Here is a 25865-nt window from a genome sequence, read left to right as displayed (position 1 = left end):
ACTTCAGGGCAGCGGTTCGCACGATTATCCTGAAAATGCACGATGGGGAGTCGGGTGGGAGGAGAAGCCTGCTGAGGACGCCCAGAGATTTCCTCCCTGACAGAAACACTGAAATAACTCCAGAAAATAAGAAATAGGAAATCTAGATAAACAATGAAAAGCATTGGAACAGCCATCAGGAAGCTCCGTAGGAATTCCTCCAACGAGGTGGGCTGGTGTCTGGCATGGTGACCGCAGGACCCGAGGACGGCGGTGCGGGGGACGTGACCAGGCTCGCCTTCCAGACGCATGTTGGCAAACGAACCTGGCGAGGCCTTAAGAGAGGTGGCTTCCCAGCGCTGGAACCGAGGTTGTGACACCAGAGAAGCCGTGGCTGCCGTGGGTCACGTGGACAGGGTGACAGATGAGCACGTAATTATCCCGCAGGGAAGACTTGTGGTGACATTCACCCCGTTCACGCTGACCCCAAAACAAGACGCTTAGAAAACCCGGGGTGGGAGGCACGTTCCCGCCAGCACGTTCCTGCTCTGTCTGACCCCCTGGAGCAGACCCCCCCCCACCACCATTTAACAGGAAGCATTGTCCCCAGCGGCGGCCACGACAGATCCGGGGTCACCGGCCCTGTTCCACCTTGTGCTGAAACCAGAGGTTCAGCCAGGGGACCCCAGCCCCTGAAGGCGGGGGGGAGAGGCCGTTCAAAGTCACCATCGTCACAGCACATGGAGATCTGGACCCACACCGTGGGCGGCACAGGCCACACGTGGCCGTAGGGCACCTAGGATGTGGCGCGTGAATGAGATGTGCTGTGAGCACAGAACACGCCGGATGCCCTGGACGTGATGAGGATAGTGTGAACTGGCTCGTCCACGCCTTGTGCTACGTGCCTGCGGAAATGATGGTATTTTAGGCGTGTTGGGTTAAATAAACTGCATGTTGAATTAATTTCATCACCTTTGTGTTTTTAAACATGGCTGCTAGAAAATGTGAAACGGCACACGTGACCTGCGTTGTATTCCTGTCGGGCAGCGCTGGCCTTGGTGGAGACCCCAGAGAATCAGGGAACGGTCAGCGTGCAGGCCCGCAGGCGGCAGAGACGGGCGTGGCGGGTGGTAGGGTGAGCAGCTTGGACACGGTACCACGGACCTGGGTCTCTTCCCGTCTTTCCTGTCTCCTGTGCACCAAACCTACGTATTTCAAGTGTATTTTCTTGCAAATAATCAAAAACTCATATCTGTTGGTTGTAAGGCTCCGTGAGTTTTGTCTTGTCATCCCTCCGCTCCCCTATTTTCTAATCGACCGCCTGAGATCAAGCTCATCACAAACACGCTGTTCCTGAATGTCCCCCACCCCCCGTGTGGAGCCAGAACATCACTGCCTGCAGAAGTGCTGGCGCCTCAGCCACAGCTGCCCGTCCACCGTGTGTCCCCCTCGTGCGCAGGGCCTGCCCCCCCCACGGAGCCCTAGCCTGCTTTCCCCGCATCCACCGGACCAGGCCCGTGGCTCTGGACACCCCCCTCCCTCCCTGCTGGGCCCCCATCCCGTCTGTGACTTCCTGGGGTTGGAGAGTCCCCGAGTCCCCGTCTTCCTTGTGGTCTGAGCCCAGTCCTGCCAGCTCTGTGCCTGTGGCCCCGTGAAAGCATCCTTGTGTGCAGGGGCTGCTGGGCGCGCTGAGGAGGGGGCTCGGGGGCGGGGCTGCCTGCTGGGGGTGCTGGGAGTGGGCGGAGCGCCGTCGGCCAGGAGAGCACCCCGACCCCAGGCGTCCCCTCGGTAGCTGTAGGAGGGACTGGGCCGCAGCGTCCGCGGGAGGCGGGTGCCGGGGCGGCGCGAGGAGCCCAGAGGACAGTCCCGCGCGTGACCGTGCCCTGTCCCCGCAGGTGGCCGTCATGACGCTGACGCTCTTCCCCATCCGGCTGCTGGTCGCCGCCGTCATGATGCTGCTCGCCTGGCCCCTGGCGCTTGTGGCCTCGCTGGGATCCGCTGAGCAGGAACCAGAGCAGCCCCTGGCCTTGTGGCGGAGGTGAGTGCACATCTGTGGGGGCCCTGGGGGGTGTCGCAGGCCCGCGCTCCCCCGCCAGCATCCTGCCCTGAGGCTCCCTCCAGGGCCCCGCAAGCCGAGTGGCCGCTGTGTTGTGTCCTGAGCACAGGGGTCCCGCGCTTGCCTGTCCGCTGCCCTCGAGGCCGCATGTCAGCCTGCTGCCGCTGCTGTGGTCTCTGCTTCGTGTGGATGGACGTGTGAATCCATCTTAAGTGAAGATCCAACAGGGGCCTCACAAAAGGACATGAAACCACAGCATTTTCTTGTGTATTTAAATACCTAAAGCTGTCCCTTAACTCAAACTACACGCCGTTTCTAGTGAAGGAAAACGTTGAGCTATGGGAAGGATTTTGGTGAGTATTTCCAGTGTGTTAGAAGACACCGTTCCGGTCATAAAACCAGGTTGCTGGCCACCTCCTGTGTCTGCATCTCTGATCAATCCTAAGGTCCTTGGACGGTTTATTCAGAACAGAAGTGTTCTTAGTTTAGCGCAGGGCCGGGGGTCGGCTGCAGCCTGTTTTTGTGAATGAGGTTTTATTGGGGTGCAGCCCTGCCCGTTCATTTGTACACCATCCAGGGCTGCTGTCCTGGAGGGCAGGGGTCACCGTGGCCAAGGCCACAGGCCCACAAAGCCTAAACTACCTGCTGCCCGGCCCGCAAGGTTTATGGACCAGCTCAGGCCCCTCCTTTCTCTCCCAGTGTCTGAGCTGCTGGAATGCTGATGCCCTGAGAGGCTGTGGAAACGGGCGCCCATCCTGGACCTTGGTTCCCCGCTGCCCACGTGCCATGGTCAGAACAGCAGTTACATGCAGGGCAGAGACAGCCAGTTAAGGTTCAAGGGTTTTCTGAGCCTTTCACGAGCATGGTGCCTGGGGACCCCTCACCCTCCTCGTGGTAACATTTCACGTCCTCAGACCATCCCCAGTTTCAAGTGAACCATGGTCTCTCCCCCTCCCTAGAAACCAGAAGGTAGACATGGCTGTCTCCGTGGGTGTGCCCCCTGCACGGAGCCTGGCCTGAGGGACAGGAAAGTCTCTCCCAAGTGAATGAATGAATGGGTCCGTGAATGAATGAATGAAAGAGTGAACGAGTGCATAGACAGCTGGGTTTTCTAATCTCTTTGGAAATCATGCTTTACCTTGAGATTTGGGTTTTTTTTTTTAAGTTTTAACTGTAAAATATGAATTTGGTATCAAATATATAATCAAGCAAAATAAATCCAGACCAAATCGGAATCAGAATTTCAGTTTTCACTTGGTTGAGGACCCAGAGCTAGAAAGCAGAGATTTTGTAGTTTTTTACAGATTACGAATGATTTGATCAAAAGCGTCTTAATTCCCTGTTCCCCCCGCTCTGTTCTGGGGCTGGGCTCCCCTGCCTCCCTGCTGTCCTCTCCCACGAAGGAAGAAACCTCGCACAACCTCGGCGTCTGTCTTTTCAAAACAGGTGACTCTGGGCTGTTTCGGTTTCCCTGTTTTGACTCCCTGTAGCTTTTCTTGTCTGCGGTAATGTACTTGGTCTCATCGGGTGATAAATGGGCCACAGCCAACTTTAGTTCCGACAGCCCGCTCGCTTCACAGAGGCACCGTGTGTGTGTGCGTGTGCGTGTGACGTGCACACCTGATGTGCCCCACGTGGGGAGATGTGGGGTTAAGGTTCCCGGGAGCTCTGGGTGCTCAGGTACGCAGAGCCTGAGCGTCGTCCTGAGTATATGTGTGTATGGGCGTGTCTGTGTGTATACGTGTGTATGTATATGCGTGTGTGTTTGTGTACGTGTGAGTGTGTGCGCATATGTGTGTGTTTATATGTGCACTGGCATGTACCCCAGCTGCACATGCCGCCCACATTGAATTCCCACCCCCTGCAGCCCACGGGGTCTCCACACAGCAGTGTTTCTCGGGAACTCGGTGCACAGCCCTGGGCTCCATGGAAGCAAGAACAAACACCCGGCCCCGAGCTCCTCAAAGGAAACACAGTGACAGCAGGTCCTGAGTTTGGGACACGGGGAGTTAGGAGGAAACAAGTTTACAGTAACAGGACTCCGAGTAGAGGACGTCACGTCATCAGCTGCGGCCTTGGGTTGGTTCACGCCAGGCACAGCTGTGCGGTTTTGAGCAGAGTTTTGTTTTGATCAGGGAGGATTTTTGCTGAATATAAGTTAACGTCAGTCAGACCTTCCTAAAATAAAATCTTGGGTTTTCAACGAAAGGAGGAACGACACAATTTCGCATAAGACTCTGTGTTTCAAAACACAGAGTGTTGTAAAAACTTCTTACAGAACCCAACCAGGCAGGGCAGGAGACACTGCTGACCAGTCCTGCAGGCCCTGGCCCTTGGCCGACTCAGGGTTCAGGAGGGTCAGCTCAGCCGTCACAACAGGGTACCACGGCGGGGCTCAGACAGCAGGATTCGTTTCTCACGGTTTTAGAGGCTGAAGTGGGAGGTCAGGGTCAGCAGCCACGGCTCGTGGCGGGACCTCCGTCCACCTGCAGACGCCGCGTCCTCACAGGCAAGACCTCTTCCTCTCTTGTAAGGACACCGGTCCCCTGGATCAGAGTCCCACCCCGGGACCTCACTGGCCCTTAGCTCCAGATACAGTCACGTTGGGGGTCAGGGCTTTAGCATAGGAATGTGGGGCGACATGAGTCGGTCCATCGCAGACGATGCCCTTTCCTGAGTGCCCCGTGTGGGGACGTCCATCCCTGGGTCATCTCCATGACGACTCTGAGTCGCCACGTGTATGCTGGTGGCGTTTCTCACTTTCGTTGGAGTAACGCGAGTTGGTGGTTACAGCAAAGTGGTGGGGAAGGGAGGGTGGCCGAGGGCAGGCCTGCAGTCCCTCCTCCCAGCGCCACGCAGACGCCCTCCGCACGTGTGTGTGGCTTTTCTGCCGTTGCCTCTGTCACCCTGGGGAAGGAGCCACGAGCTCTGGGCCTGTCGGGGTCGGACCCCAACCCCGAGGGGCACCGGGCAGCCTGCGCATCTGCACACGCGGGGCCCGCGGTGGGTGACGGTGGTGGGCAGCATCACCATGTGCTTCTCTCTCACACGGTTTTTCAGAGTCACCTGCACATCTGCCTGCTTTGTGAAGTACAGTCTGAACTTTACTTCTTGTATTGTGTTTTCCATTTCACAGAATTTCCGATTTTATTTTGCCTGTTAACCAAGAGAATACTGAGCCCTGAGTGTAGCCTCAAAATTCTCCACCCCCAGAGTCCTGCGGCCGCTGCCTGGGATTCATTCTCCTCCCAGAGGGTCCGGGGCCCTGGCCGCTGCGTGGCGTGTGTTTCTCTTCTGCTGCACTCTCAGGCATGATCTGCATTTCCTGGGCCTGTTTTCTTTGTCTTTGTTCCAAGATTTTCTGAAGTATTGGGTTCTCAGAAGGAAGATGTGCAGGAGGAACTCATTCACATCTTGTGTCTGGAAGCGTCTTTATTCTCTCCTCTGTGTTGGTGGGTAGTTTGACTGGGTATAGAATTGCAGGTTTCACGTCATGCGTCCCCAGAGCTTTGGAGATGCGCTGCTGACACCTGCAGCTTTGATGCTAGAAACCCGTTCGTTCCTCTCTGGGAGGTTTTAAAGTCTTCTCTTTGTCGTTGGAAATTTGAAAAATTCTCAAAGGAAATAACATGAGTCTTCTTCGTAAAATTCATTCTGCTGAGCACCTTGCGATGGTGCTGGAGATCTGGGTCTTTCTTCAACTCTGAGAAACCGTTTTCTTTGTATCTGATAGTTCCGTCCTTTTCTTTTTCCTGCATGTTCTGGGAGGTCCCCTTCTCCGCGTTTTTGAGCCTTCTTAGGGAACCGGTATTTCTGCGTGAGACTTTTGATTTGCAAGAGTATTTTCTCTTTCTTGTCCTCTGGACCTTTTCAGAGCATCCCTCTCTCCTGGCACTGTAATGTCCCGATTCGTGTGGATTTTTACACGTCTCTTCCGATGCCTGCCCTCGGGTCTCCTCAGGGTCATACTCCTCTTATCCATCATGTAGCTGCTTCTGCCCACACGTCCAAGTCTGAGGTGTCCACCTGTGTGATGAACGACAGATGGAGTCGGGGTGCAGGTCCCTGCCCTTGAGCATGTAGACCTGTCTCCCGATTCCCTTCCCCTGGAGAAGCTCTGGCATCTCCGGTGTCACTGGTGCCCTTGCCTTGGGGACCGTGGTGCTGGCCCTGCACTGGGCAGTGGCCGGGGCTCTGCTCTGAGGCCGGTACCCACACCCATAGGCATCTCTTCCCCACAGGCAGCTTGGGGACAGAATTCCTCCAAGACCTTAGAGAATTATCAGATTTGGTTTTTCCTGTCCCAGTACATCACGGTCACTGTTTGACCTTTGGACCCGAGAGGTGGCGGGTGTGTCTCCGATGGAGGGGCTGAGATCTGACCCCCTTTTCACCAGCTCTCCTCCTGGACCTGCCTTCCTGGGACTGGCTGCGCTCCCACTGCAGCCTCCCCCGCAGTCTTGCTTCTTTCTCCTTGTGCATCAGCTGACATCCATTGGCTTTTATTTTTGTAAATGACTTTATCGTGAAAAATAACATGCATGCAGAGAAGTGCATTTAAAAATGTGCAGCAGAACAGGCGATGGAAGTGCGTGCTTTGTGGTCACCTAGCTCTAGACGCAGCACCCAGCGTGGCCCCCGCGTTGCATGGGTGACTGACCGTGCAGGGCCTGCCCGTGGTCGGAGGAGGTCGTTTCCCGGTGGCTCCTTGCAGGCGCGGTGCCGCTTCAGAGACCTGCTCGGATCTGTCGGGGCTCATCTTGGGAATTCTCTTGCGAGGGTTGTTAAGCCCCTTGGGAAATTAGTCCAGTAAGGATTGAGGCTCCTGTGCAGTGACCTTTACCCACTTTGATTGCCCACGTAGCACAGCAGCACAGCGAGACATGGGTCCTTCTCCCAAGGACTCGGGCGCGTGGCCTGCCGTCACTCGCCCGCCGGGCCGTCACTCACCGTGGTTTCAGTGACGTGAACAGTGATCTGGTTTGTAGCGTCAGAGATTCCCATGAAAGGGAATGTGCAGATTTAGATGCTTACGTTCTCATATGTTTAAAAAAGAATAAATAAGAAGCAAATTCAGTTAATCTAGCCTGATTTTTACTCTGTTTTCCAAGTTTATTGTCCATCTAATTTCATCCGGAAAAGGCTGCATCCCGGAGCCTGAGGCCGCCTGTGGGAGGCTAGGGTGAGGTTCACCCAGCACGTCTCTGCTCCTGACCTCAGCTCTCCACATTTCAGCGTGCATTTTAGGTGCCAATGATTTCTTTTCATTTAAAACTTATATCCTTAGGATGCTGAGAGCTCACCGACGTGTCTGTGTCTCTCGTTTTGTCCTGTGGGCCTCCCTTCTCACATGCTGCTGTCCCTGTAACGGGGCTGAGACGGCTTCCGTTTTCCTGAGTGAACGGATGCGACAGTGTTCTGCTGCCCACGTGCACAGTCGGAGGGAAGAAAGCACAGCCGCCTTCCCTTCCCTCCTCGGATGTTTCAGTGACAGTGGCGGCAGGTCTCCTGGGATTGGCACAGTCCCTGATGGGGTGTGGGCAATGGGGCTGCGTCCCCCGCCAGGCCTGGGTCTGACAGCTGCGCTTCTGTTGCAGGGTCGTGGACGTCCTGCTCAAGGCCATCATGCGCACCATGTGGTTTGCCGGCGGCTTCCACCGCGTGGCCGTGAAGGGGCGGCGGGCGCTGCCCGCCGAGGCTGCCATCCTCACCCTGGCACCGCACTCCTCCTACTTCGATGCCATCCCCGTCACCATGACGATGTCCTCCATCGTGATGAAGGCGGAGAGCAGGGACATCCCGATATGGGGAAGTGAGTGAGCCCCCGTCCTGCAGGGAGTGAACCCCCAGTGCCGGCCAGTCCGGGTCACGGTGACAGCACAGCCACGCCCACACAGCTCATACCCACGTGAAATAGGCACCGGGCCTTGCATCCCTGTTTTCTTTTCTGTGATTTCTTCTGTGATATTGTTGGGATTTTCATTTTTTATGAACACGCAAGTGCCCTTGGCTATAAGGTGTTGAAGTGCTCCTTGAAGTTCTAACAAGAACGTGTCACCCTCATCACACAGAAGCTCTAGAAGTTGGGGACAACTCAGTACCTGTCCCATTGAGTTAGTTTCTGTACCGTAAATCCAGGTGTATGAGCGTCCTGAGACCTCGTAACCCGTCACCAAAGCTGAGGGCTTAAAATCACAGGAATGCGTCCTCTCCCAGCTCCGGGACCAGAAGCCTGCCATCAAGGTGCCCCAGGGCCCCGCTCCCTCCGGAGGCTCCAGGGGAGGCTCCTTCCTGCCCCTCCCATGCATTTACCCACCGCTTCAAATGTCTTGACCACAGAGCCGCCCGCGGCCTTTCAGCGAAGCGGGCATCGGGCCCTTGTTGTTCGGGCTCGGGGCTCGCGGGACAGAGACTGCGTTTCCCTTCTGTCCTCAGAAGCGTTCAGTTCTCGGGTGGGACTCGGGTGGGGTCCCCACGGACATGCGCAGTCGGGGACCCCTGCCGTCCTGGGTCCAGAGAGCCCTCGGGGTTCCGCGCCTTGGGCCTCGCGTCCGTCCAGGAATTGGGAAAAGCCTCCTCATCCACTTTCTTCTCTTTGCCGTGTAGACAGAGTAGCTCTGACCGGTAAAACCCACCCCCGCCAGGTGAGCCGGCCTCCTTCCCCCTCGCCCCCTGGGAAGCGGCGCCGTGCTCGGCCAGGCCGGTCGCTGGGCTCACCTGTTTCCCTGCGCCCCATCCTCCTGGGTGATTCCACCGAACCTCCCTTTCCTTCTCATGGTCATTTTTTAGCAGCATCGGGAGTAATTGGTGCGGAAGGATAAAAGAGTTCCAATCTGGCGAGGAAGCAAAATGTTTCCACACATGGGAAAAGCTATCACTGAGACCCACTTGATTTTGGGAGTGCCACGGACCCAGCTAGATAGAATTCTATTCTTTTTTAAAATGGTTTTCTTTGCTTTTCGGAAGACCTCCAAGACGTAAGTCATGAAATATTACTCTTTACAAGTAACAGAAATGCTCAGAAAAGAAGCTCAGAGCTCATCTTGGTACCAGCGAGGTGTGGCCCTGGGGCAGAGCAGGTGGGGACGTGGCCTCACCGGCCCAGGAGGGACCAACTGCCACGGCCTCTGCCTGCCATCAGTGCAAAGTTTTCTAAGAAGTATCTTCCCGCCTTTACATTCTCGTTCGAGAGGACCAGTGGGCTGGGTATCGCCATCAGCTTCGGTCAGGGAGCCCTGACCTCACACGCGTGTTGGGGGCCGTGTGTGTGTTGCTGGAATGGGGTCTGTGTGAGTGTCCTGGGGCAGCCGTGACAAAGCAGCACAGACCACAGAGCTCAAAACTGCAGAAATGTATATTCTCTCACTGTTCCGGGGGCCAGAGGTCCAAAATCAAGGTGTCGGCAGGTTGGTCCCAAGGGAGAGTCCATCCCAGGCCGCCCTCCGGTCTCCAGTGGCCCCGGCTCTCCTGGGCCTCCCCCGGCCATGGCCACATCACCCCGTCCTTGCCTCTGTCATCACGTGGCGATCTCTCCCTCTCTCCTCCTTACGGGGACACCAGTCACTGATCAGGGCCCACCCCAGCGCAGTGTGACCTCATCTGAACTTGACGGCATCTGCAGAGCCCGTTTCCAAACGAAGTCAGTCCTAGGCACCTGGGCTAGGACGTCAGCCTGTCTCTCTGAGGGACACAGTTCAGCCCGCAGCGAGGCTGGTGGGGTCCGAGCCACGTGCCCCAGGCCCTTCTGGCTCTGGGGCCTCCCCACTTCCCCCCCACAGCCCCCACCAGTGACACGGGTGACCAAAGGCTCTCCACTCCCCATGGGGTCAGCCCCCTCTGTCTCTTTCTCCTGATTTGTCATCTGAGAACGCTTGGAGTTGTTACTGTGGGCCCCGCAGTTTGCAGGGCTTCTGGCCATCCTCTAAGTCCACTGAAGCCTCAGTGCCCCCCCCTCCCCGATCCCTCGTGGTCCGCGCTGGCTGCCTGCCCGCGCCACGGCACAGCCGTCGGGGCACCTCTGGGGGGCTCACCTCTCACCGGGCGCTGTGAGCAGCACCGCAACACAAGCACCGCCCCCCTCTCTTTCAGCTCTGATAAAGTACATCCGGCCGGTGTTCGTGTCCCGGATGGACCAGGATTCGCGCAGGAAGACGGTGGAAGTGATCAAGAGGAGGGCGCAGTCCAGCGGGAAGTGGCCGCAGGTGTGCCGCGCTGCTTGCGTTCTCAGCACTTCTTCCTAGAGGCGACCTTAGGGATTGGAGGGGAAAGGGAAGCACGAGGGCCAGAGCTTGCTTTCCCCGGAGGCTGGGTTCCTTGCGTTGCGTTTTATTTTCGATGAGTGCAAATCCAGGAATGTGCCGACTATCAGGTAGTTTGGGTTCTGGCGTTTTAAAAATAGAAGAAATAGGGGGAAACGATTCTCACATGCATCTCAAGTTCCCGAATCGTCTTTTAAGTTCTGTGTCGGAAAGAGCCAGCTGCCCCGACCCTGGGGTCAGCATGGTCTCATGATGAATACTGCCTTAGGCTGCAAGGTGTACCCCATTGCTTCTAAGAGTTCCGGGCTTGTCTGTCTGGCGTGTGTCTGGTTCCCTCGGGGCATCAGGAAGGCTGCCCCGGGCCGGGGAGCAGGGCCTCGGCCAGTGTTAGCTGTGGGTGCGTTTGACCTACGCTGCGTATGTGCAGTTTTTCTTCTCACTCGAGCCGACCTCGAGAAGCCGGAAGTCCCACAGGACTCTGGGTTCTGGCCGCTCCGAAGACATTGAAGGCCTTGCTGTGGCACCCATGCCCGAGGACGGGCAGCCCTTTGGGGGCTGTGCTTCCGGGGCCTCCAGCTGCCATCCACACAAGGACAGGTTGAGCCCCTCTGCCATTCAGCTCACCTGCCTGACCCACAGGCGTGCTGGGGTCGGTCCCACGCTGACTCGGTGCCCCTTGGAGATGATCTTTCTCTGGGGCTCAGGATTGAAAGCAGCCTCACGGGCTGTATTTTCCACCACGCAGGGGAAAGTTAGCTTACGTTATGTTGCTGGAAGTCAGTAGGAGTTGGAGTGACTGGAGGTCCTGGTGAGGAAGGCGTTACTCCGCCGCCGATGCTGTGGGTGTTTGCGCCGTTGGCCCGGCCCCAGCCTCTCCCCGACCCCACCCCAGGTCCCGTTCTCAGCCACGGGCTCTCCATCCCTGCACCTTCGTCCTGCCTTGTGCTCGTGGCTGCCGGCTCCAGGCAGGGGGATCTCGTCCGCACAGCAGCTGCAGGTGGGCGCTAAGGCCACCTGTTCACATATCCCACCGCCCAAGGAGGCACGCGCTGTTTGCGTACCTGCGTTGCTTCCAGGTTTTAGTCAAACCAGCAGTCAGAAGGGAAATTACTGAAGCCTTCTATATGCATCTTAACTTTTTCAACTGAATATTATTAAAGCACCTAAGTCACATCAGGACTGGAGGAAATAGGTTGTGAAATTGGCCCCTGTGAACTCGGAACTGTCCCTTTGATGCTGATTTTGTTTTTCCATTTCAAGATAATGATTTTCCCAGAAGGCACTTGTACCAACAGGACCTGCCTAATTACCTTCAAGCCTGGTAAGTAGTTTTCTTAATTATTTCTTTTCTGCCTTGAGAAGGTGGGGGAGACCCTCGCTCCCACCAAAGCGCCTCACCCAGGAGATGCCCTTGTGCCTGTTTCCTGTGACCCTGGGGTTTTCTCTGAGTGTCCACGGCTGGCACAGATGTTGAGGAAACCTGCCCAGCACTGAATGACCGCTGACCGGGAAGGCCTGTCAGAGAAGCCCACTTTGTTCTGAGACCCACACGGGAAGTATGGGCAGGGCACTTGCTGCCATGGAGGTAAGAGGTGTCCCTTTCTCCCTCTGCAGGTGCGTTTATCCCAGGAGTTCCCGTCCAGCCGGTGGTTTTGCGGTACCCAAACAAACTGGTGAGTGTGTTTCCCTGGCACGAATGTCCAGTGAATTTCCTGGGCCTGAGAATTGCCCGGTATCTCAGGACATTGTCTCCATCTACCCTGGCCCTCTGGAACACTCCCCAGCACTAGCTCACAAGTCCCGCTTTCATGGATCACAAAGCCCTGGCCCTTCCTTGAGCCTGACGTGTAGGTGTGAGACCCCCGGGTCCTCAGGGGCTCTGGCCTCCCAGCTCGCACTCTGGGACACTTTAAAACTGAGAATATTTAATTCCCAGAGGCTGGCAGCAGGAGGGAAAGAGGCTAAGAGCCTCCATGCTCCCTCTGCCAGGTGCAGAAAGGTGATCTGGACGGGCCCCAGCTCAGCTCGCAGGGTGGGGGGCCCGGACGAGGTTCTGGTGCCTGTGGGCACTCCTCCTGGGCCGCCCTGCCTGTAACCCCCGTGTGACATCTGTGGGCACCAGGGGCTTTCAGCCCTCCCTCTTCCGGGCCAGGGCCCTGAGGTCCAAGGTCAGTGCACTGACCGTGTGCCCATGGGTGTGGACAGGCCCAGTGTGTGAGCGCCAGTCAGAAGTGGCAGCCGCACGGGCCGGCAGACACAGCTGTTCCTACAGCTCTGAAGAGGTACGTTCGCTAGCCAGCTTCTGAGAATGAGAATCCGTCACCAGTGTGTAGAATTCTAGATTTTCCCCTTTTTAAGTTTGTTGCATCCGCGTATTGGAAGCACGGCGCTGGGCTCTTCAGGGAACGGTGACCCCCGCCTTGCGCTCACAGTCTGTGTCACGTGCTCTTCGGCTGGCTAAGGTTTGAGCACAGACCTGCGTGGAGGGGGCTGGGCTGGGGACTGCGTGTGGGACGCCCCGTGGCAGGTGGGTTTCCAGGAGCCATAAGGGTGCGGGTGGGTGTCAGGCCTGCGAGAGAAGGAAGCCCTGGTGGGTGACCGGTGTCAGGGCAGAAGCAGCACATGTGTCACCCACGGTCCTCACCAAGGTGGCTGAGGATGGAGGGCATCTGAAATGTTCCCGTGGGACCCCGGGCAGGCACTGGGTGGGGGAGATGCGGCCCTGTGGCTTTGTTCCGTGCTCCCTGCCCCCATCCGGGGCTGACCGTCGGGGGCGCGTCTCTGACCGAGAGTCCAGGCGGGGACCCTGGGGGCTCAAGTGGGTGTGGAGCTGGAACGGGGCTGCCAACAGCATCACCTGGCTAGGTGGTGGTGATGGGCAGGGCGGGGCCTGCAGAGCACAGAGCAGGCCCGGGTGTGGACTGAAGTTGCCCCGGGCGCCCGGAGAAAGCGGAGGCAGAAGGGGGGCAGGACGGGGTCTTGGGCGGATGCTGGGATGGGTGACCCCGGGGGCGTGGGAGGAGAGGTGAGCGAGTCTGGGGGGACCTGCGGTGGTGGGCTCCCCCTTCTCCCCTGCCCCAGAGGGGACGTGGCTGGTAGGGAAGACAGCGCCTCTGGGGTCCCAGGCGGCCAGGGCGAGGGCGGGGCGAGGCCGGCATGCCCGCGGGCAAGGAGGAGGGGCGTGGCGCCCAGGGCTTCCTTCCTGACTCATCGCTCCTTTCCTGCCCCCAGGACACCATCACCTGGACGTGGCAAGGCCCCGGAGCGTAAGTCAGACCCCGCCCTGTCTTGTTTGTCCTGTCCTCCCAGGAAAGCAGGCCCGCTCCAGTGACCGCCGTGCTGCGTACTTTAGCAAAGGCAGAAACGGAGCGCAGGGCCACTGCTGCTGGGCGGCAGTTCGGTTCGGCCCAGGGAGGCTAGCTGCACGAGGCTGGCCTTCTTCCCACTCCTGGATTCCAGGGCCCTGGCGGGAACGTAACTGAGAACTTCTCTTCCCGCCTGTGTCTGTCAGCTCGGCGATCAGCTGCACACGGTCGGCCCGGAGAGGAGAGGGGAGCGTGGGGCCTCCTCCCGCGCGGCCGCTGGGGGCGTCCGGGGGTCCAGGCGCCGGCATGTGGGCTGGCGTTCGGAGGCGGAGGGCCGGGCGGTGAGGCCACGCAGAGCGCTCTGAGGCCCCTGGCGCATGGGGGGGGAGGGGCAGTGCTGAGGCTGGAGGGCAGAGTGGGCGGAAGCTGGGGAGTGTCTGGGAAGGGGATCCTTCAGGGTCCCAGTGGCCTGGGCATGGGGATGGCATGATGTAGGGCCTGGGACAGCCAGGAGGGGCCGGGGTCGGGTAGACGAGACCTCCTGAGCCGGAGGTCAGACAGGGCACAGCCAGGCGGGTGTGCGTGTGTTTAATAAGCTCAGTGGCGGCTTCTGTTTAATCAAAGCAGCCTTGTCACTCAGCGGTGTGTTTAAGGTTCAGGTTTAGGCTGAGGAAGGCGCCGCCTCCCCTCGGGAAGGAGCATTGCCTGCTCGGTGGTGCTCTCTGCAGGGGAGCGGGGTCTGGAGACTTTAACTAAAAGGAATTGGGAAGCTTTTAACCAGTGCTGTAAATCCGTTCATTTTTAAGGTTGAAAATCCTGTGGCTCACGTTGTGTCAGTTTCACAATCAAGTGGAAATTGAGGTTTGTATAGATACAGCGTCACACAATGTTGCGGGAGTTTATACAGACGCCATGTTTACAATGTTATTCTGTCTGTATCGTTATAATGTTACATTGTGGTCTCTATAGATACAGCGTTACACAATGTTATTTTGATGTCTCTATACATATAATGTTATATGGATACAATGATATATAGGGGTCTCTGTAGATATAATATTATACAGCGTCATGTTGGTATCTGTACAGATCCAAAGTTATACGTCATCTGTCTTGCTTTGAACTTTTTCCATTTCGCATGGCTCCTCAAAGGTGCTTCCCAGGGGGTTTGCATCAACTTTTGTGTCTTTTGCGTGACTGTTTATCCATTCAGATAGGATTTTAAAAATCAACAGGAAGCTAAGCCCGTCATTCTTTTATTATGCTTAGCATAGCTTAAGGGCATACCTGCAATTACTGATTCTTTTGGCTTCTACTTCTACCCAGTACTGACACTGCTGATATCGAACTGCTAAACTTATCATACCGTTATCCTGTTTAATACTTGGTCAGACCAGGTAGACTGCTCCCCGCATTCAGCCCCTTTCCAAAGTCACAATACCTGTCCTCCCTACTCAAATAAGTATGGTCACATTCATGCAGCCTGTAAACTTAATTGAGTGGATGAGGAATAGGGTTTATTTTCTTCAAAGGGGAGTTAACCTGCTACTCCTACACCTGAAGATGAGAGATGAGTCTTACACAGCTTAAAGCATTTCATTTGCTACCTTCTGATAAATACTGCAGAGTAATACCGAATTTACAAATGAGCCCGGCTTTCAGCCAGGTTTTTCACTTCAGTAGAACATAAGCCTCTTAATTATGAAGGACTGGGCTGGAAGGGCCGTGGCCCGGGTCCAAGGGTGGCTGGCCTGCAACCCACGGTATTTTATGTGGCTCGTTTGCTGGTGGCCGAGAGGCAGCAGCGGGGAGAGACTCCAAGGAAGATGCTCTGTTTCAGACTGGTTTCTAATTTGAAGAGTTGGAAAGAAACTGTATGGCTTTGTGAAATCACTCTAAATTCTTTGCGTCACTCCTACAAGACACCAGTGCTGATATGAGGAACTGTTGCAACTTACAAAGTTTTTAAAAAGGTAGCAGTAAGCGAGAGACTAGCATTATACGATGAGAACTGATAGGATTTGGGGATGTTCCTGTATTCTTGAATGTCCATACTAAAGAAAAGGGCTCAGTGATGGTCATTTTCCTTTTCTACAATGGGGGGTCGGCACAGGCTGTGAGACGTACTTATTTAAAACACGCAGAGACACACGTTCCTGGGACAGTTTATTATATTCTGCAAATGCAGTAGTTGTCAAAAAGCTAATAATAGTCTTGCAAGTGGAAATAATTTGTCGTGTTACCCGCAACACAAAACGGAAACTTTAGAAGTGGAAGCACACCTGCGATTCTTTTGATTCCAAAGACTAAGCCCCTGTGTGAAGTCGTAAGCACGACTCTCTGGCTTCTGTGTCGGAGGAGTGGTGCTCCTGCTGAGGAAAGGTGGGTTGTGAGTTTACACACGTGTGCGCGCATGGGCAGCAGTGACAACTCCAGAGACGATGCCGGTGGAGGGCGCTCTGACAGAGGTCTTGATGTGTCCGGGAGCAGGTTGTCATCGTGGTGGGGGGGGGGGCGAGGGCAGTGTCTTGTGCTCGTGCGGGTAACCGGCGTCTCTGTGTGCACAGTTCCTTCCCGTGTACACCCCGTCGGAGGAGGAGAAGCAGGACCCCGCTCTGTACGCCAGCAACGTGCGGCACGTGATGGCAGAGTGAGTGCGCGCCCCTTCCGCGGCGGGGAAGCCCCGGTGCCCTTGGCCACCCTGAGTGTTTGTTACCCAGGGTCCGTGTCCGCCAGTGCCGTGGCCTCGCTGTAAAGCCAGTCAGCGGCGTCGGGGAGGCGGCTGGAGCCAGCCTAGGCTGGGCATCGGCCAGCGTGTGCTTGGCTGCGTGCATTGTCTCCTGATTCTGTTGGAGGACGTTTCTGCTTGTTCAGCATTTGGAAGATGGTTCATTGCCACTTAATTCTGCACATTGCAAACGTCCCCATTAGCCAGCAGTCCCCACGGGGGCTGCGTCCGTGTGCGTCCCTTGGAGACAGGCAGCGGGGCCTGGGCTGGTGCGTCCTCGACACGTGCCATCTACCCAGACAGCGTTACTAAGGTTCTACCTCCGTCCCGCCGAGCTGAGTGTGGTATTTGTGCACTTAATCTCGCGCTGCTCGTACCACAGTGTGTGTGTAGCTAGGAATATTCTCACTTCCTACTTCCCTGCAGTTCCCGCTTGTTTCGGGCCCTGGCAGCCTCAGCGCGGACCCCAGGTGCCTTCACCCTTCCTCTCAGTCCCAGCCCCTCCCTCCCCTCCTCTCTTCTCCGGGGCAGAGGCTGCCTCTGAGTTCGGCCACTGCGGTGCCTGGAGGGGTGCTCGGACGGCGTCACCTGTGGGGAGGGGCACACAGCTGCCCTGGCGCGACTTAGTTTCTAAGGGAAAGTCCATCTCCTCACGGGGGATGCGTCGTCCCCGCTCTAGTGCATTCTGTGAGACACGCTGAGCAAAGTCATGCGTTTAACCTCGGCACACGTGAATTGAACTCAGCCAGGCGTTCAGTCCGCCCAGGCGCCCTCAGAGTGTTAGGCGCCGGAAGTGGAGTCCAGCCAGACGCGCCCGCTCCCCTCAGGCCCCCCTTCTCCGAATCCCACATGCGGACACAGAGCTGCCGGGATGCGGGAGATTCTCAACTCCCAGCGTTTGGGAAGTCAGGGCAGTGAGTGACACCCTTGATCAACCTCTAGATAAGAAAATAATACCCACAGAGTCGCAGGCCTGACAGGTTAGGTGTAATTTTTTGTTGTCGTTGTTCGTGTTCAGACAAATTAACTACTAAATATTTTAAATATGTATCCTAAAGAAACTTCGATGGCATCCTATAATCGGTGTTAACAGAGACACGTCGTGTTCAGTGGAAAAGGGCAGAAACCCATCGGGTCTCCCCTTGCCTCACAGCCAGAACCACGGGCGTGGGCCGTCACCTGCCTGGTCTTTAGTCACACCGGGGCTGCACCCGGGAAGGGCCGGGGTCCCGACAGCTTTGCAGGCGGCCCTGAGCCAGCCCCGTCCCCCTTCCTGTGGATAGCCCGGGAGCTCCTGGGGCGCTTCTGGCGTCCGTCCCCACGCGACCAGGCCTACGCGCTCCTAAGGGGAGCTTAGCAGCCCCGGAAAGAGGCCTTCAGCTTCGCTGTTTCCTTATTACCTGACGCACACAGCGTTGCCATGGCAGCAAGGAGCTATAGCGGTGCCCCAGTACCCGCCAGGGGCTGGTTCCCGGACCCTCGGAGACCAAAACCCAAGGATGCGCGAGTCCCTTCTGTGAGACAGTCTAGTGCAGCCGCCCCCCCGTGTCCTTGGATGTGGAACCGCGGATCCGGAGGGCCGACTGTCCCATCGAAATGAGTGAACGCCCTTTCAGTGACGGAGGCGGGCTTGGGGGCCAGTTTTCTGTATGTGGTAAATTTCCTGCCATGAACGCGCTTTCCGTGATAGTCAGGAGAAGGCCATTTTTCTTGAAATCTGACGCCGCTCTTGGAATGACTGGGTTCTGACTCTCCCTCTCACTTCAGGGTGGTACCAGCACAGATAGCAGCGGCCCCTGCTGCCCGCAAAGATGACTTGAGCTGAGCTGAGCACCACTGCGGGCAGCGTCGTCCTCTTCAAGGCGCTAGATGCGTGCTAGCTCCCTAGAGGGCGGAAACCACAGCGATACGAGGCTAACCACGAAGCCGGGGCGGCCCCAGGTTCCACGTAATTGAGCTTTGGGTCAGCTCTCCGGCCTTTATGTTTAGCTGAACGTGGTCTTTATTCTATTTATTGATTTGTTTGTCTGTTTCTATTTTGGCCACACCTCGAGGCACGTAGGGCTGTTCCCCGACCAGGGATGGAACCCGGGCCGCTGCAGTGAAAGTGGCAAATCCTAACCACTAGGCCACCAGGGGACCGCCTGAACGTGGCCTTTAAACATCACCTTCCCGCCCACCTCAGCGTCCAGCGCGCTCGCTCTGCTGCCCCGAGGGGCCGGCTGATGGCAGTGCCCTCCTCTCCCGCAGGGCCCTGGGCGTCTCCGTAACTGACTACACGTTTGAGGACTGCCAGCTGGCCCTGGCGGAAGGCCAGCTTCGTCTCCCCGCGGACACGTGCCTTCTCGAGTTTGCCAGGCTGGTGAGGGGCCTGGGGTGAGTTCCCTGCTGCTTTCTCTCGAGCACCCAGTTGGAGGCAGTGCTCCTGGGGGCGCCTGTGACGCCCACCAGGCCACTGCAGGGTCTCCGCCTGGGCACTTGGTGACCGAGCTGGAGGTCACGGGTGGCGGGCGATCGAGATAATTAATGGTGCTTTTTCTGAGGTTTGGGGTTTTTTTCTTTTCTCTTTTTTTCAAATTCCACACAGAAGTAAGTGTCTTAAACCCTGAATGGTCGGCCCTGGCTGTCTCTTTAGGGACGCGCCCCACCCGCCACCACCGTCCGCCATCCCCTGAGGACCTGCCCAAGGGTGGGGCCCGCACACCCACAGGGGTGTCAGTGCTTGTGCGGACGCTCACACAGGGCACACTCGTGCCTTCAAGCTCCTGGAAGAGCCTCTCTTCTCGAGGACTGACTGCTGCTTGGTCTATGAATCGTTTTAATGTTTTGTTGGGTCTTAATACATGACAGTAAATCTGCCATTTTCAGCATTTTGTAATTTTATTGAAAAAGAATGTTCCCCTCATTTTTTGTTTAGGCTAAAACCAGAAAAACTCGAACGCGATCTGGACCGACACGCAGAAAGCGCGAGGATGAAGCAGGGCGGGAGCTTGACGCTGCCCAAGTTCGCGGCGCAGCTGGAGGTCCCCGAGTCCCGGGCGCTGGAGGACCTGTTTGCCCTGTTTGATGAGGTACGGCCTTGTTGGGGGGGCTTGGGGGCAGCTGTTTCCCTTGTGATAGAAATGTTCTTCAGACAATTTTGGAAGCAGAGAAGGGGAGACCAGCCCTTGTTGCCCATCCTGCCAGCCACCCAGTCTCTGGGGATATTTTCTCCCCAAAAGATGCTGTCGAATGCACCTAGAAATTTGGCTTTAAATCAACGTTTGCTGATAAACACGCCTGTAGTTGGGGTTTTTGTAAGCGGGTTGCCAAAAGGCCTGTGACGTCACACCCATGCTCGGGAGGGGGCAGGGCTGTCCCTGAAAGCGTCTCTTCCCAGAAGGGCGGCGGGGAGATGGACATGCGGGAGTACGTGGTCGCCTTGTCCGTCGTCTGCCGGCCGTCGCAGACCCTGGACACCATCCGGCTGGCGTTCAAGGTAAGTGTGGCGTTTACACGACCTGTAAGTTGTGGGGTCGGTGAGACCTGGGTCACGTGAGGCCTGTGAGACCTTTTATAGCCCTTATGACTTTGGTAAACTTGCCGTCTGCCTGCTCTTCTCACATAAGCTTGTACTGCAGCCGTTGTTTGTAAAGAGGCCGGCAAACCTCCTCTACTTTATTTCTCCCTGGAATTTAAAGAGCCCTCACTCGTAAGAAGAGTGTGGGGAAGGGTCTTCCTGAGTCCTGGACGCCTGAGCGGGACCAATGGGTTCTGTCTCCCAACACGGCCTCCCCATCAGCGTGTTGACCAGAGGAAAGCAGGGCTTTGGGACTAAGGAGCCGCCTGCCCCGGCGTAGCCCAGAGCCAGGCCGTTCACCATGGGTGCAGTGAGTCTGGGGAAGGCCCATTATGGGGTCCCGGCCCGCCCGCAGATCCACCTGGCTGCCCTCAAGCATGGCCTCACCTGGTCAGTCCCCTAGGGTGGAGCTGGGCTCGCTTTGCCACCTAGAGACATTCTGTCTGTGTCTCACAGGTGCAACTCACATTAGCCAGACTCACGAAAATATGATGTATAGGTCAGGAAGCCGCGGTCACTCACTGCCGGGAGAACCCCTTCTCTCCCTCCTGACCCTAGCAGACCCTCTCCATGGCAGACTGGGAGAGTCCCCCACGGTGCAGGGCGGCTTCTGCGGGCCAGGCCACGGGGGCTAATCAGACGGCGGCGGTCCTTGGTAGCGCCCTGTCTCGGAAAGCCTGTCCCCTCCGGCCTTGGCGGGCACCTCCCAGGGTTGCCCTTGGGCTCATCGCCCCTGTGCCGGTGCTGCCTCGGCCACGCCCATCTGGTGGCCCTGCAGCAGCTTCTCTGACATCTTGCGGTGGACTCTGCTGCCACGACAGTGGCTGGCAGGGAGGTGGCCAGCTTGTTGCTCAGTGAAACAGCTGAGCGTACGCATGAGCACCTTGTAGCAGCGCTACCAGGCCCCGCCGGAGGGCAGGTGCGAGGGCTGCGGGGAGGACGGCACCGCTTGTGCCGCCTTGTGGGTCCCGGCACTACTCCACGGCGACCTCCCCTGCGGTGACCACCCCTCACGGGCCCCCCGGGAAGGCAGACGGCCCCGCGCCCGGGCATCCCCACAGCGGGGTCGGTGTGTCCTGCTCATGTGGACATCCCGCCGCGGGAAGCCCACCTCTAGGCGGGAGGGCAGAGTGAATGCTCCAAGAAGTTCCAGGGGTTGGGGAGCAGATTGGTCAGGGGGCCCCCAGCGTGGGGAGGAGAGCCCATAGACAGCGCAGCGGTGACGGCCCCCAGCTCTCCTGCAGCCCTGGTCAGGCTGGTGGGGGGGGAGGGCAGGGGCCGCTCCTCCCAAACTAGGGCAGCAGGAGGAGGACGTCAGGAATTCACGGCGCAGGATGGAATGCAGTCGTGTGCTGGTCTCAGCCCGTCGGTAGCCAGGGCTGCGGCTGGACTGGCCCCTGGGGCTCTCAGGGTGACTGCAGTGCGCCCTCGGCAACAGCCATCAGGGAGCTTGGAAAAGAAAGGTCTGTTACTCACAGGTCCTGGAGGCACACGGCGTGCCCTGGGGGCAGCGAGGTCACAGCTCACGGGGCGAGAGTGTGGATCTGGGGCTCTGCCTTTGTCAGGGTTGAGGGTAGGGGCCTAGGGTTTTGGGGGTTCACTCTTTCTTGGCGAATTTAAAGCGTAAGAGTGGGAATTAGGGCACGGGAGAGGAGAAGCGGGGTCCCTGAGGTGGTCAGTTATGCGGGTCACCCAGGGCCTTCTGGAAGGGGGACCTCATGGTGGCGGGGCGGCCTGGCTCCTTTCCTGGTGGTTTCACTGGTCACCGCGACTCACAGCCGCAGTGTTCATTCAGGTGGGCATCCGTGAAGTGGGCACCTCGCAGCCAAAGGCTGAACGCCAGGTCCTCACGTTGCAGTGTATATACCACCCTTTCTTGGTGGATTTAAAACACAAGAGCAGGGCTTCCCTGGTGGCGCGGTGGTTGAGAGTCCGCCTGCCGATGCAGGGCACACGGGTTCGTGCCCTGGTCCGGGAAGATCCCACATGCCGCGGAGCGGCTGCGCCCGTGAGCCATGGCCGCTGAGCCTGCGCGTCTGGAGCCTGTGCTCCGCAACGGGAGAGGCCACAACAGTGAGAGGCCCACGTACCGCAAAAACAAAAACAAAAATAAAAACACACGAGCAGGGAGCTGAGGGCTCCCGGCTACCACCTGCCCGAGGTGCTGAGGGCTCCCGAGGGCTCGGTCGTGCAGCTGAGTTCCGGCCCTTCTGACCCTGTGCTATCTGGGCCGGCCAGAGAGCTGGGAACGCCAAGGAGGAGAAGCAGCTGCCCTGGATAGTCGGGGCTGGCGGGGCCGCGGGGTGACTCCTGCCCCTGCCTTGCAGATGTACGGGTCGCAGGAGGACGGCAGCATAGACGAGCACGCCCTGTCCAGCATCCTGAAGACCGCCTTGGGCGTGGCTGAACTGACCGTGACCGACCTCTTCCGGGCGATCGACCAAGAGGAGAAGGGCAGGATCACGTTCGGTGAGTGGCTGGGAGCTGGGGAGGACGCCCCTAGTGCGAGGTGGGGGAGGCACTGCCCCCTGCACTCTCGCCAGGCTCTCCTGAAACCTGGCAGGGCTGGGGTGGGAGCTTCCAGTCTCGCTTCTGCAGGCCGTTAACAGAAGCACGTTCCCAGCCCAGCTGTAAAGTAGGCGCCATCCCCGGGGCTGTGGCCGGGCTGAGGTCAGGGTCCCCGGTGGGGGAGGGACTCCGTGCCCGGCCCGTCAGGACCGATTCCTGGGGCATCTCCTCTCCCGGGGTTTTGGCTGCGTCACCTGTCGCCACACAACGCGGGACAGCCGAGATCCTCGGGAACTGGGACCGGAACCCGCCTGGGGACCGAGGCCGGGGGTGTGGGGGCAGCAGGAGCCCCAGAAGGCGGCCCGCTCAGCGCGCCGGCCCGCGTGCACATCTGAGGATGAGCCCATAATCTCCCTGAAGTAAGAGGAGACGTTTGCTCAGGAAAGGTCATTGTGCACGTTGTGTTTGGATGTGTTTTTAATCGCGTCCAAATGTCAGGCAGGTGCCGCAGCGCGTCGGTCCGGGTGTGCGCGCGTGTCTGCGCTAAGGGGGGCCGCGCCTCCCGGGGAGCGGGTGCTACTGCCGAGGCTCGGAGCCCTGACCGACTACAGACTCCCCGTGGAGGCAGCTCCGCTCCCAGCGGGAGCACGCGTTTCCCTGCAGCCGCTGGAGCTTGCAGTGCCCTGGGCCCGGGCCTCTGAGCATCACCGAGCCCCCAGGGTGCCCCAGCGCGAGCCCGAGGGCGCTCCCCACCCCGACGCCGGGACCCAGGGCCACCAGGAGACACAGAGCCGCGCAGGCCCCACGATGGCTCGGGGTGACTCTCTGTGCACCCGGTGTCCCCAGGGCCTAGCTGTGTCCATCGAGGCTCCTGCCTCGGGGGTATGAGGCCGCTGCCAGGATGTGAGCACGCAGAATACATCCCTGACTTGACCCTTTAGTTTCCCCAAAGCAGGAGTAGCCGAAATGACGTGAGAGCCACCCTGGTCTTCACACAGAAAACTGAGGTGCGGTGCCTCTCGTGGCCTCCCGAGGGTCCATGTAGATGCCACGACGCCCCCAGGGTGTGAGTGGGGCGCCAGGGAGAGACCCCAGACTCTAGACCTTTGCCCCCGCAGGCCAGTAACCAAGGTGCCTTTGTCTTTCCAGGCGACTTCGAGAGGTTTGCCGAAGCGTACCCCGACTTCGCGGAGGAATACCTGTACCCCGAGCAGACGCACTCCCAGAGCTGCGCACAGACACCCCTGGCTCCCACCCCCAATGGCTTCTGCGCTGACTTCAGCCCCGAAAACTCGGCCGCTGGGACGGAGCCTTTTCGTAAGAAGCTGGACTAGGACGTAAGGTTCTGGAGAGACGAGGCATCTCCGCAGCCGCCGCCCCGTTTGCTGTGACAGCATCCGGGCTCCACGCTCCCACACGCGCTGTCCCTTTCCTGCCCTCGGGCCCGAGTCCTAGAGCAGCGCGGGCCCGAGGCCGTGGCTGTGCGTGCCCTGACGGGTGGGCGCCGTGAGCTCATGGGGGCGGCTCCCGGAGCTCCCTTCCGGGCGGCACTCGGGGGCCGGCCCGGGCGTTGCTCTCTTTTCACCTCGAGCCTCCCGTTTTGTTTCCATCCTCTCCCACCGTCCCTGCTGGTCCGTTCCAGGCTGCGCAGGCTGGCGGCTGCCACGCGCACCTGAACGCGGGACGTGTCACCCGCGTATCGATTCCGGCACAAAGTCTCTGCCGACCTCGGTGGAATCGGTGGGCAGACCCGCCATCTGATTTTTCAACGTTTCTATATTTGCAGGAGCTCATGAGTATTTTATAAACTTCATTTAGATACTTCAGGAAACACTCAGCATTTTTTTACGAAAAGAGAATTGCTTTTCTACTTCATCTTCCTTGGAGGGTCAGGGGATGTTTACTTACAGGCCCTTTTCCTGACAGACCCTGAGGCTGTCTGGGGCTTTGAGCTAACTCTCCCTCCGGCCTCTCTCGACCAGGGAACTCCTCTCCGCTGAGGCACCCGGCCCGGAACCACTTTTTTGTCTCCTCGGTCCTTTACAAACCCCCTCTTTTTATACCAGCTTGGGGTTTCTGTTTCCGTACGACATGATCTACTTCACCAAAGTGTCAGCTCCGATCAGAGCATTGAATGTCGGGGAGATGAGGTGGGCCGGGGTGTAAATGGCGGGGGCGGGGTTTCCTGTCTCCCCGGCCGGGTGCCCCAGGGGATGGTGACACTCTGGAAGGCCCCGCCTGCGCTGACTGTCCCCCCATTCGCACCAGGGGCACCGGGGCATCTGGAGACAGATGAGCCTCGGGGAAGCAGGGGGTGGGAAGCAGCGGCAACGGGCAGTTGGGGCGCCCGGGAGGCCCGGGGGGCTCCAGTCCCTCTCTATGTCCGGGGGCGTCAGTGGGGCGCAGCGCCACCGGGCTCGGGGAGGGGCTCCAGGTGCTGTCTTCACTCTCATGAAACCACCTTGATTCATGTCCTTGTGACATAACTAGAAACCTGTCCTCAAAGCACAATGACAACCACACACTGAGTCTGTTCCCTGAAGCAAAGCCTCTGGGTCTGTTTGGGCAATTTTTTTTGGTTTCTAATTTCTCCTGGGGGCATCTCCATAGGAAGGGACCACCAGAGCCAGAAGTACAGGGGAAATGTTTACTAACTGCCTGAGGCTTGGAGATGTGCGTGTCTACGGTTACACGTCAGAAAAAGGAAACACCCTTAACTTCCGTTCATTCCGAAGCCCCTCCTGCCCCGTGCAGGGTGCGGGGTGACTGACATTCCAGGGCGCCGCCCGTCGGGCACAGAGCTTCCCGCACGGCCTTGGTAGCGACCAGGACTGACTTCATGATCGTGGGATGCGTGGAGTTTCATTTTTAAAAGAGAAAAACCCACACCTGGCAATGAAGGAGGTGAACGAACTGAGATGTTCTGAGGAAGGGCCTGGGCCCTGCGTCTGTGGATGAAGGGTTTTTGAATGAAATGCCGCTGTGCGTTTTCAGGAAAAAATCTCTGATAAACAGACATCGAATGGATGTTTGTTCCTCCTGATAACTCTTCTCTTTCGTAGCGACTTAGGGTCGCAGGCATCCAGAACTGTGAACGTACAGAGCTCGGGACTGAATCCCCTTGTGTGGGGCCAGGAGCCGCAGGGGCGCCTGCCGCCTGCAGAGGCCCTGCTGGGCGCGAGGGGGTGGGACGGGTGCCTCCCAACAAACTCGGGGTTTTCAATGGAACGAATAAAACGCAAAGTCTTATGTACTTGAGGACGTATTTGTCATGTGCGGGTTTTTTCATCAGAAAGACAACAGCGGACGTGACGCAGGCTGTGACAGGAGAACCAGTCCCGCTGAGATTTCTTAGTGCTTTTCTAGGACGTTGGGGAAGCATCGTAATTGAACTTCTGTAGAAAAAACTTTCTGGATGGCAAAGGGAGGGTCGGAGGTTTCACGGGCACGCAGACAGCCGCTGACGCCTCAC

The 25865-nt window shown here is 58.0% G+C and overlaps 1 protein-coding gene across 2 annotated transcripts in view; it reads left to right on the top strand.

Annotated features, from left to right (window-relative positions):
• Window positions 1–25646, top strand: part of LPCAT1 (lysophosphatidylcholine acyltransferase 1) — a 41068-nt gene extending 15422 nt beyond the window's left edge. For both annotated transcript variants that reach the window (XM_027125452.1, XM_027125453.1), the window contains exons 2-14: window positions 1875–2017; window positions 7633–7847; window positions 10124–10236; window positions 11554–11614; window positions 11908–11966; window positions 13525–13559; window positions 14405–14459; window positions 16166–16248; window positions 18577–18702; window positions 19244–19397; window positions 19706–19804; window positions 22213–22354; window positions 23543–25646. In XM_027125452.1, coding sequence (XP_026981253.1) covers window positions 1875–2017; window positions 7633–7847; window positions 10124–10236; window positions 11554–11614; window positions 11908–11966; window positions 13525–13559; window positions 14405–14459; window positions 16166–16248; window positions 18577–18702; window positions 19244–19397; window positions 19706–19804; window positions 22213–22354; window positions 23543–23727 — 1470 coding nt within the window. In that variant the 3' untranslated portion in view covers window positions 23728–25646. The remainder of the gene's footprint in view (window positions 1–1874; window positions 2018–7632; window positions 7848–10123; window positions 10237–11553; window positions 11615–11907; window positions 11967–13524; window positions 13560–14404; window positions 14460–16165; window positions 16249–18576; window positions 18703–19243; window positions 19398–19705; window positions 19805–22212; window positions 22355–23542) is intronic.
• Window positions 25647–25865: the final 219 nt, after the last annotated feature.

Source organism: Aethalodelphis obliquidens, unplaced genomic scaffold (assembly GCF_003676395.1).
Source record: "Aethalodelphis obliquidens isolate GAN/ISIS:26980383/991018 unplaced genomic scaffold, ASM367639v1 scaffold29, whole genome shotgun sequence".
NCBI lineage: Eukaryota > Metazoa > Chordata > Mammalia > Artiodactyla > Delphinidae > Aethalodelphis > Aethalodelphis obliquidens.
The sequence above is the reverse complement of the archived record's forward strand: the minus strand, read 5'-3'. Positions and strand labels throughout refer to the sequence as shown.